Source organism: Scyliorhinus canicula, chromosome 12 (assembly GCF_902713615.1).
Source record: "Scyliorhinus canicula chromosome 12, sScyCan1.1, whole genome shotgun sequence".
Classification (NCBI taxonomy): domain Eukaryota; kingdom Metazoa; phylum Chordata; class Chondrichthyes; order Carcharhiniformes; family Scyliorhinidae; genus Scyliorhinus; species Scyliorhinus canicula.
In genome coordinates this window covers 5,500,094-5,512,181 of record NC_052157.1, presented here as the reverse complement: position 1 = coordinate 5,512,181, position 12,088 = coordinate 5,500,094, and the positions used below count along the sequence as shown (strand labels likewise).

Here is a 12,088-nt window from a genome sequence, read left to right as displayed (position 1 = left end):
TCCAGAGACCCTGAGGTCCAGGTTCGACTCCCAACATGCCAGACTGTGACATTTGAATAAAATAAAACCTGGAATTAAAATTCTGTGAAAAGGTGTTGTCATCCAGTTCGCTTTGGGGAAGGAAATCTGTGATGCTTGTCTGGTCTGGCTTACATGTGACTCATAAACAGCCTTAAAGGCAATTAAGAACCGGCCTAGCCATTGATGTCCACCTCTCATGAATGAATAAAAATAAAGCACAGTTTCTCTGATCCTATTTCTCATTCTGCTACCTTCACGGATCTGCAGACGTACATTCCAAAGTGTCTATGTTGCTCTACACACTTCAGAACTTTACTATATGTGTTTTCTCTTATCTTGCTTGTCCTCCGCAAATGCTTTACCTCACAAAATCATTACATTACCCACTATTTCATAAATAGACACAAACAGGCAATACACTATCAGTTGGTGTCAACAATGCACTAGATAGCAACACTTTTGCAGAAAAGGAATATGAAGCAATCTTTTAATTGCCCAGCTCAACCACTTTATCTCAATTACATCATTGCTGTTGTTAGTGTGCTGAACTGTCAACACTAGCCTAAAATTATGACTTTGTCTGATTACATGGGCAATATTCACAAATACTGACAAATTCACATCGCAACTTTCCAATTATTGCACCAGCTAATAATATAAGCTATACAAGCTATCGTGAAATATTAGTGCATTACATAAAATTTTACAATAGAGAAACAGGCCATTCAGCCCAACTGGTTTATGCTGGTATTTAAAGCTCTCCGCAAGTCCCTTCCCGCTAGCACAGCCTTTGATTCCTTCCATGCTCACATTCTCAGTTAGCTATCCTTTAAATACATCTATGTATCTACCACGCCACGTGATAGTGAGTCCCACATTCTCAGCCAGGATTGCACAAAACGTCACTGGCACACGAGAAGTAGCACATCAGCAACCAGTGGAGCAAAATTCAGAAATCCGGAGACCCTGATTCTTTAATGTCATGGACATATTCATGTGATGCCCCTCATCAAGTGAAATCACCCACATCACAATCACCAGAGACAGGAGCAAGTTGCAAGTCAATCTGGAAGGAATAACTTTAACTGTTTTATGCATGTTCTCTGCAGCCCAAATGGAAGTGCCCAGATTTTGCTTTTTATGAAAAACGATTGACCTGAAGCGTTAACCCGACATTCCTCTCTCCATAGATGCTGACTGGCCTGCTGAGCACCTCAAGCATTTTCCCTTTTTATTTGAGATGCCCAAGGTCTGCAGCATTTTGCATCTAGTTTTGTGGCTATCAAGTTTCATACAATGATTACCGCATTTACTAAAATCCAAGAATGATTTCATTCTACCTAGAGTTATGTGGGCCCAGGATCAAAGGATTGAAAACTAGACATGCACACCATTAAAGACCATTCAGCATTGAGCTCAGGTTCAATTTCAAGCTGATGACACATCAAGTAAATTATAATAGTCAGCAAACCAAATCCTGATTTTGCTGACAATTTAAAAAGTTTTCAACCTTGTTCTTACATTTCACACCATCAGAGAAGCTTTACTGACTGAGCCTGTCAATATATTGTCCAATACAATCGGGGTTATAACTCGGATTACAGTAAATTGAGTTCTAATTTCAGGTACCAGTGAATTGTATCAGCGTGGCTTTAGTTGTGCTGAATGAGGTTATTTCCTGACTATCACCAGTTCAACTCAGCAAAACAAGTGAGGACACCAGGCAGAGCTGTCAGAGCAGGAGCACCGATCATCAAGCCTGTGGAACAATTCCATCCACCCACAGAAAGCGTGCTGGCTCTCTCGGGCACTGCTCCTTATAGTCTGGAAAACCATCGCTGTTTAATATCATCACCGTTTCGCTCACTCCTATGAGGTCAGTGTCCTCCCTCTTGTTCTGGAGATGCTGGCGTTGCACTGGCCACAATAAGAAGTCTTCCAACACCAGGTTAAAGCCCAACAGGTGTGTTTGGATTTGCTTGTTTTTGGAGGGCAGCTCCTTCGGGTGAAGCTAATGAATCCAGACAAACCTGTTGGACTTTAACCTGATGCTGTGAGACTTCCTCTTGGTGACACAGAGAACTGGTCCCTGCATAAAAACTAGGGACCAGAATGGGAAGCCCCCCCCCCCCCCCCCCCCCAAACAGTGCTTTGGTCTTGGAAGCAGCTGCTGATAAACAGTATTGGACAGAGGAAGATGGATACTGATGACTGGGCATCAGGGCTTGGGCGGGTGGTGAGAGGACTGGGGAATAAAGTAGTTTGATCATGGTACTCAGCATTGACTGCAGAGCTGTCAGCAGAGGAACAGCCCATTTTGCCTGCTCTGCTATCCATTGAGATCATGACTCACCTGTGACCCAACACCATGTAACCGCCTTTGTCTCATATCCCTTAATGCCTGGAGATTTGTCATTTTTTTAATCATGATTCTTATTTTGCTTATGGAGTCTTTGATTTAATTAGTTCCTTTGGGATGTCTGGCTGCTATTCTCTTTCTCCATTGCAAATGGTGATGAAGTAATTATCCAATATGTTTCATTGCCTTATTTTCAATATTGACTAAGGAGCTTCCAATGCTCCCCATAACCCTTTACCCAAATTAAAGCTGCATTGATATCTTTTGCAAATTTCTTCTTGTATTCTTTTTGTAGTCCTTACAACATGCTTTGTCATTCTTTGCATTTCTCTCTGTTGTCGGGATCTGCGCAAATGTTTCTTTTTTTTAAAAATAAATTTAGAGTACCCAATTCATTTTTTCCAATTAAGGGGCAATTAATTCCAATTAGCGTGGCCAATCCACCTACTCTGCACATCTTTGGGTTGTGGGGGTGAAACCCACGCAGACACGGGGAAAATGTGCAAACGCCACATGGACAGTGACCCAGAGCCAGGATCGAATCTGGGACCTCGGTGCCGTGAGACTTCAGTGCTAACCACTGCGCCACCATGCTGCCCTATTTTTCTATTTTTGTGTGGTTTTTCTCCTTTCAGTTTATAAAATATTCTCCAGAGATGGGGACAGGGGTGTAGGGGATGTGTGGAGCGGTAACACCTTTGGTAGTGCAGCGACCATCCCTGGGCTTTGGGTACTGCCACTGGCACGCACACGCAGCACTTAACTGTTACATGGTTCCAAGTAATTGCGAGGCATGACAGCGGCTTGGGTCACTGTCTGTGCAGAGTTTGCATGTTCTCCTCGTGTATGCTTTTCCTCCGGGTGCTCCGGTTTCCTCCCACAAGTTCTGAAAGACGTGCTTGTTAAGTGAATTGGACATTCTGAACTCTCCCTCTGTGACCCGAACAGGCGCCGAAGTGTGGCGACTCGGGGCTTTTCATAGTAACTTCATTGCAGTGTTAATGTAAGCCTACTTGTGGCAATAATAAAGATTCTTAACCATTTGTCACCCTCCATGAAATGGAAGAAACCAAGAGCTCTTTGGATCAGGAATCTAGAATTTTAATACCCGTTTCATGTTTCTCTCTGAAATCACTACATTGTACCTACTTGCATTATGCTGGCTATTAGATAAATAGTTGTGCACCAATAGAATTAACTAAAACTGGCTTATTACTAAATCTAGCCAAATCTATTGTTGGTTCTAGTACATGTAGGCATCTCCACCAGTCTGACATAAGTCAGTCTGTGCATCCCAAACTAAATCAAAACCGTAATGAAAAAAAAAATGAAAATCGCTTATTGTCACGAGTAGGCTTCAATGAAGTTACTGTGAAAAGCCCCTAGTCGCCACATTCCGGCGCCTGTTCGGAGAGGCTGGTACGGGAATCAAACCGTGCTGCTGGCCTGCTGTAAAAGCCAGCGATTCGCCCTGTGAGCTAAACCAGCCCCTTTAAATAGCCCTAACTATCTTAATTTAATAGCCCCTTAATTTAATAGAATTATTTATCGTGGTGGATAATGAGGTAGTTGATTCTAAGACTAGGGTGCTGAATCTCAATAAATGTAACTATGATGGTATGAAGCATGGGTTGGCTATGATGGACTGGGAAACATGAATGAAAGGAAGGACAGTGGACAGGCAATGGCATGCATTCAAGGAACGAACGGGTTGTTTATTCCTATTTGGCGCAAGAGTAGAAAGGGAACGGTGGCCAAACCATGGCTTACAACAGAAATTAGAGAGAGTATTAGATTCAAAGATGAGGGATACAAGTTAGCAAGAAAATGCAATCGACCTGAGGATTGGGAACAGTTTAAAATTCAGCAAAAGCAGACCAAGGGATTGATTAAGGGGAAAATACAATATGAATGCAAGCTAGCAGGGAACATAAAAACAGATTGTAAAAGTTTCTATAGGTATGTAAAGAGAAAAAGATTGATAAAACCTACCGTCAGAAACGGTGGAATTCATAACAGGGAGCAAAGAAATGGCTGAGGAACTAAATTCATACTATGCTTCTGTCTTCACAATGGAAGACAAGAAAAATGTACCAGAGGTTCTGAGAAACACATGTTTTAGTGAGGAGCTGAAAGAAATTAGTTTTAATAAAGAAATGGTTTTCGGAAAATTAATGGGATTGATGGCAAATAAATCTCCACGGCCTGATAATCGGCACAGTAGCACAGTTCCTTCACAACTCCAGGGTCCCAGGTTCGATTCCCGGCTTGGGTCACTGTCTGTGCGGAGTCTGCACCTTCTCCCCGTGTATGCTTAGGTTTCCTCTAGGCGCTCCGGTTTCCTCCCAGTCCAAAGATAGTTAGGTGGATTGGCTATGCTAAAATTGCCCTTGGTGTCCAAAAAAGGTTAGGTGAGATTACTGGGTTACGGGTATAGGGTGGAGGTGTGGGCTTAGGTAGGGTACTCTTTCTAAGGGCCAGTGCAGACTCGGTAGGCTGAATGGCCTCCTTCTGCACTGTAGATTCTATGATAACTATGAATCTTCATTCCAGAGTACTTAAGGAAGTAGCCCTAGAAATAGTAGATCCATTGGCGGTCATTTTCCAAAATTCTTTGGACTCTGTAATGGCTCCTACAGATTGGAGGGTAGCTCACACAACTACGCTATTCAAAAAGGGATGTAGAGAGAAAACAGGGAACTACTGACAAGGGAGCTGACGTCGTTAGTAGGGAAGTTGCTACAGTCCATCATCAAGGATTTCATAGCACAGCATTTGGAAAGCAGTGGTATAATCAGACAAAGTTAGCATGGATTTCTGAGGGGGGAAATCATGCTTGACAAATCTATTGGAATTCTTTCAAGATGTAACTAGGGAAAGTTGACCAAGGAGACCGGGTGGATGTGGTTTGTTTACACTTTCAGAACGCTTTCAACACCGTCTCACGTAGCAGATATTACTACACCTATATAGGTCACTTATTTTTGGTGTCCTTATCTGAGGAAGGATACACAGAAGATAGGAGGCGGCCTTTTGGCCCTTCAAGCCTGCTCCGCCATTCATCACAATCATCCAACTCAATAGCCTAATCCTGCTTTCTCCCCAAAGCCTTTGATCCCATTCTTTTCAAGTGCTATATCCAGCCACCTCTTGAATATATTCAAAGTTTTAGCATCAACTATGTCCTGTGGCAATGAATTCAACAGGCTCACCACTCTGTGTGAAGAGGCGTTTCCTTATCTCTGTCCAAAATGGTTTACCCTGAATCCTCGGACTGTGATCCTGGTTCTGAACACACCCACCATTGGTAGCATCTTTCCTGCATCTACCGGGTCTAGTCCTGTTAGAATTTTATAAGTTTCTATGAGACCCCCCTCATTGTTCTGAACTCCAGCGAGAACAATCCCAACCTAGTCACTTTCTCCTCATAAGACAGTCCCGCCATCCCTGGAATCAATCTGGTAAACCTTTGCTGCACTCCCTCGAGAGCAAGAACATCCTTCCTCAGAGAAGGAGACCAAAACTGCACACAATACTCCAGGTGTGGCCTCACCAAGGCCCTGTACAATTGCAGCAAAACATCCGTGCTTCTGTACTCGAAACCTCTCGCAATGAAGGCCAACATACCATTAGCCTTCTTTACCGCCTGCTGCACCTGCATGCTTACCGTCAGCAAGTGGTGCACAAGGACACCCAGGTCCCACTGCACACTCCCCTCCCCCAATTTACACCATTCAGGTAGTAATCTGTTTTTGCTTCCAAAGCGAATAATCTCACACGTATCCAAATTATACTGCATCTGCCATTGATTTGCCCACTTGCTCAACCTGTCCATATCTTGCTGTCGGATCCCTGCAGCCTCGTCACAATTCACCCTCCCACCTAATTTGGTATCATCTGCAAACTTTGAGATGTTACATTTTGTTCCCTCATCCAAATCATTAATATATATTGTGAATAGCTGTAGTCCGAGCACCGATCCCTGCATTACCCCTCTAGTTACTGCCTGCCAATTTGAAAAGGACCCATTAATGCCTACTCTTTGTTTCCTCTCTGCCAACCAGTTTTCTATCCACCTCAGTACATTTCCCCCAATCCCATGCGCTTTAATTTTGCACAATAATCTCTTATGCAGGACTTTTGTCAAACGCCTTCTGAAAGTCCAAATATACCACATCAACTGGCTCCCCCTTGTCAACTGTACTGGTTACCTCTTCAAAGAATTCCAACAGATTTGTCAAGCCTGATTTTCCTTTCATTAATCCATGCTGACTCTGACTGATCCTGCCACTGCTTTCTAAATGCTCAGCTATAAAGCCCTTGATAATGGATTCAAGCATTTTCTCCACTACCGATGTTAGGCTTACTGGTCTATAATTCCCTGCTTTCTCTCTACCTCTCTTTTTGAATATTGGAGCGACGTGAGCTACCCTCCAATCTGCAGGGACAGTTCCAGAGTCTATAGAATCCCAGAAGATGTTCTTGCTATGGAGAGAATGGAGCAAAGGTTTCGCAGATTTATTCCTGGGATGACGGGACTGTCATATGAGGAGACACTAAATCGGTTCGGATTATATTCATTGGAGTTTAGAAGTGAGGGGGGATCTCATAGAAACTTGCAAAATTCTAACAGGATTAGGTGGGCAGATTAAGAAAGAATATTTCCAATGGTGGGAGAGTACAGAACCAGGGGTAATAGTTTGAGGCTATGGGGTAAACCTTTTAGGACTGAGGAGAGGAGAGTGGTGAATCTGTGGAATTCACTACCACAAAAGTAGTTGAGGCGAAAACATTGTGTAGTTTCAAGATGGAATTATATTTGCTCTTGGGGTGGCAGTACTGCTGCCCATGGTGCTGAAGACCCGGGTTCGATCCCAGCCCCGGGTCACTCTATGTAGATATGGTGAGGGAGAGAAAAGGCTAGATCAGAGTATTGAAATTGATGATCAGCCACGATTGCAACGAATGGCGGAGCAGAATTGAAGGGCCGAATGGCCTCCTCCTGCTTCTATTTATATGTATGTTTAATGTAAAAGCAAAAAATTTCCATTAAAACCACTTTGCTTTTACTACATGCTCATCTTATCTCTGCATTGTACAATTGACTGCTTCATAGCTGCTAACACACAACCCATAATCTTAAATCCTTTTTCTATTTTATTTGATCCGTATAGTCTCCATTACCTGCTTACACCATCCTTAAATTAGTACGGCTACTAAATGCCGATCCCTAAATGCCATTTCCTTTATCCCCATTGCCTGTAAACCTGGTATATTTAGTTCCCAGGCCTGATCATCTCGCGCTACCACGAATACACACCAAACTGAATTTGTTTGTTATACTGTGTAAACAATGCTTATTTGGCCGTCACCCAAGCCTGCCCTCTCGCTCTAATATTTTATTTGCATATTTCTTATTTTTCTTTCCTAGTTTAAATACTTTTCACTTTACATGTAGTACCCAAGGTATAATTCTGATTGTTTTTGTAACCATCCTATATTTTTATAATTATATATAGTAACTCCCACCTGCAAATCTCCACACACCCCTCCCCCACTTACAGGTTTAAAGTCATCACGACCACCCTAATTATCCTTTTTGCCCAGTACAGTAGGTGCCAGCCCAATCGTAAACTTCCTTCCAAACCCAAAAGTGGTGTCAGCATCCCAGATAATGGAACTCCTCCTTTCCTACACCATCCTTTCGCCACGTGTTCACCTCTCAAACACCTTACCCCAATTTGTGTATGACTCAGGTCAGAATCTAGAGTCCATGAAATCAGGTTTAAGTTAGCCCCTAGCACTTTGCAAACAGAGTATTTTGCCCACGCTTTCCTATCTTGTCGGTCCCAACAATATCCTTTCAAGCCTGTTCAAGATATCCCACTCTGGCATTGGGTAGTTAACATGCCAACTTTTGATCTTATTTAGAAAGACTGCCCTCTGTTACAAGAGTGCTATCTAATTATTGAATCCCTTATGTTACACCCCTCCCCCCTCACTTGGATTCAGTTTACTCTGGATGTTATCAATCACATCAACCCTATTCTGATCCTGTACCTCTCAATGAAGTGTGATCAATATTTGGGGAAAATAACAGCTCAATGACAGAGCTGGAAAACATCTAATGCAGGTGCATATTTCAGGACATCATGTCATATTGCACATATCTCTCATATTGCATTCCAGACACAATACACGCTGTTGCATTTGAGTCCCTAATATTTATAATCTTTATTAGTGTCACAAGTAGGCTTACATTAACACTGCAACAAAGTTACTATGAAAATCCCCTCGTCGCCACATTCCAGTGCCTGTTCGGGTACACAGAGGGAGAATTTAGAATGTCTAATTCACCTAACAAGCCTGCAATAAGCATACAATTTTAAATACTTATTGTCTCAAGCTTATTCGAGCTATTAAAAATTATGGAAGCAAAATGCAGCAAACCAAATTTGCAACTCAATCTACCATTAGGTAACATGGCGAGTGGGAGCAGCACCTCAATGCTGTATACAAGGTTATTTCCGCTGGTGGACAGGTGGGGAACAAGGGGAACGATACTGAGGATTCGCTTTGCATGCCCAATTTCACACAAACTCCAATACATGGAGGAATGAGACACAGCGGGTAGGAGTTCATGTTGGCAGCAAGCAGAGGGCACTCCATGCTCCAAAGAGGAAATCACAGACTGGCTACACCAGTTCTTGCAAATGAGCAACTAAACTAGTGCCATTTACCTGTTTTCACCCTCTAACTCTTCTAACTCTGCAAAGTTTATCTCCCTTTTGATAGCCTTGATTGATTGTGCCTCCACCACATTTTCAGGAAGTGCATTCCAGACCGTGACCACTTGGCATGAGAAAAAGTTTTCCCTCATGTCACTGAACTGAAAAATCAGGTTACAGTTCAAGGTGCAGGCACCATCTAGTTTACACACATTTAACAGAATTCTTTAGCATACTTAAATCGATCCAAAGCAGTTATCAGGTACGCCTGAAGGCCAGTGCGCTTTTGTACCAATTAGATTTGTTCTGTTGCAGTTTATACGGACCACATATAGTATATATCAATGCACCAGTTACCCCCAATAAATAGGCATAGTGGTCTCTTCCAAATGTATCCCAAGTAACTTCAGATGTATGTGGCCCACACCAAGTGCCAGAATACTTTACCACTGTAAATTGAGTTTGATACCCTGACTCAAGAGCTATACAAGACCAGGTTGAAATACATTATTGATCAGAGCAATTCAAGATATAGAAAAAAAAAAATTTCCTCTGTTCTTTTGGAATGAATACACTAAGTAAACCCAGCAATGATAGAACTATTTAACAAAACATTTAAACCGCCCAAATAAACCTTGCATCTGGTTTAAAGAAATTCTATAAATTAATTTAATTACATTCCTCCTTTTCAAGGCTTTGTTTTTTTTCTCAGCTATAATTGCCCTGGGCAAATAAACCTCTGACCCTTACATAGATTAACTAAGTTACCACACATTCTTCACCCCTATAAACAAATAGAGTGACGTAATTTAGATCTGTACGTGCCTCCCTTTGCTCCATCATAAACTTAATTATCGGAGGGCAGTGTGTGCTGATAGAAGGACAGCAACACCCAAAGACCTCACCACAAACATTCAACAAGCACAACGATCACTGTGACTAAAAATTACATCACAGGAGCAAACTAGCCCAAAAATCTGGTCTCCTCTAGAGGACCGATAAATAATTGGTATTTATATAGCAAATTTGATCATCCTCAGCTATAAGTCAGACAAAAGATTGACACCGAGTCAGGAAAGAAAACATTAAAAAAGTGACCAAAAGTTTGGCCAGTGGCAGGTTTTAAACAGTATTCGAAAAAAAAAGAGAAAGGGAGAGCAAGACGGGGCAATTTAGGGGGAAAATCCCAGAGGTCGCAGCGCTGGTAATTGAAAACACAGCTGCCAAAGGTGGAGTGAAGGGTTTGGAGGATGAACGAAAGGTCAGAATGAAAGGAACGCTGAATTTGGGAGGTCATAGGGCTGGAGATGATTACAGAGGAAGAGTAGAGATGAAGCCTTGGAGAGATTTGAACACGAAGATAAGAATTTTTTTCTTTACAGGCAGCACCAGTGCAGAGAATCAATTTTGGTTAGCGAGCACAAGGATGATGGTGAGTGAACACACACAACATGCGATAAGTTAAATGGTGAAGCATGGCACTGCCACTCAACTGAACAGCAGGAACAAAGTGGAAGCTAGGATGACACCTAGCTAGGGAGATTTTCCCTCCCTCCCCCGAAAGACACAGTCCCACCAGAACCAACATGCTTCAGGGGAAGGCAAGTGCCTCGCCCTGGATTGGTGTCTGCACCAAGGAGGAGGTTATGTCCGGCCCCAGCGGAGGGGTTAGTGGTCTTGCTTGGCCCCTGTTGGTGTGGCCGGGGGGGGGGGGGGGGGGGGGGGGGTCCGGGGGGGGGGGGGGGGGGAACCGGCCCCTGTTGGTGTGGAGGGGGGGAACCCGGCCCCTGTTGGTGTGGAGGGGGGGGAACCCGGCCCCTGTTGGTGTGGAGGGGGGGAACCCGGCCCCTGTTGGTGTGGAGGGGGGGAACCCGGCCCCTGTTGGTGTGGAGGGGGGGGTACCCGGCCCCTGTTGGTGTGGAGGGGGGGGTACCCGGCCCCTGTTGGTGTGGAGGGGGGGTACCCGGCCCCTGTTGGTGTGGAGGGGGGGTGCCCGGCCCCTGTTGGTGTGGAGGGGGGGTGCCCGGCCCCTGTTGGTGTGGAGGGGGGGTGCCCGGCCTCTGTTGGTGTGGAGGGGGGGTGCCCGGCCCCTATTGGTGTGGGGGAGTGGTGCCCAGCCCCTATTGGTGTGGGGGGGGGGGGGGGGTGCCCAGCCCCTGTTGGTGTGGGGTGCCCAGCCCCTGTTGGTGGGGGGGGGGGGGGGGTGGTGCCAGCCTGCTGGTGTGGGGGGTGCCCCGCCCCTGTTGGTGTGTGGTGGGGGGGGGGGGGGGGGTGCCCAGCCCCTGTTGGTGTGGGAGGGGGTGCCTGGCCCCTGTTGTGTGTGTGGTGTGGGAGGGGTGCCCAACCCCGTTGGTGGGGGGGGGGTGGGGGGGGGGTGCCCGGCCCCTGTTTGTGTGTGGGGGTTGACGCCCGGACCCTGTTGGTGTGGCGGGGGGAGTGCCCGGCACCTGCCTGGTGCCCGTCTCATGGGGGGGGGCAGTCCGCCCGTTCCGTGGGGGGGGGGGGGGGGTTGCTAGGCCCTTGTTGGTGCGGGGGGGGGGGGGGGCTTGTCCAGTGCCGGGGTGGGTCCGTGGCTTCGTTACCTTTACATCCTCCTCCTCGTCCTCGCCTTCCCATTTGTACTCGGTCAACCGGATTGGCCACCGGCGCCTGGGTCTGGAGATCGTCTTCTGTAAAGAGAGAGCGGGCAGTCAGCCACCAGCGGGGAGGGCAGGGCCGAGAATAAATAAATAATAAAACAACAGCCAGCCGTCGCGCGCGCCGTGAAGGTCGAGGCCAACACAACATGCTCACCCCAGCCGGCCGATTCCGCCATCACCGCCGCCACCGCCTGCCCGCTCAGTCACTCCGCGCGGATTGTGGGATGGCTGGAGGACTGGGCATTGTGGGAGGCGGAGGATCGGGGATGTGGGGATACTGGAGGAGCGGAGAGTGCGGGGAGGCCGGGGTTTGTGGGATGGCTGAGGACCGGGCATTGTGG

The 12,088-nt window shown here is 45.8% G+C and overlaps 1 protein-coding gene across 1 annotated transcript in view; it reads right to left on the bottom strand.

Annotated features, from left to right (window-relative positions):
• Positions 1–11,789, bottom strand: part of LOC119974819 (eukaryotic translation initiation factor 3 subunit J-like) — a gene marked incomplete at its 5' end in the record, with an annotated part of 34,973 nt that extends 23,184 nt beyond the window's left edge. The window contains one exon of the mRNA XM_038814089.1: positions 11,691–11,789. Within this exon, the coding sequence (XP_038670017.1) occupies positions 11,691–11,789 (99 nt within the window). The remainder of the gene's footprint in view (positions 1–11,690) is intronic.
• Between the last annotated feature and the right edge of the window lie 299 nt (positions 11,790–12,088).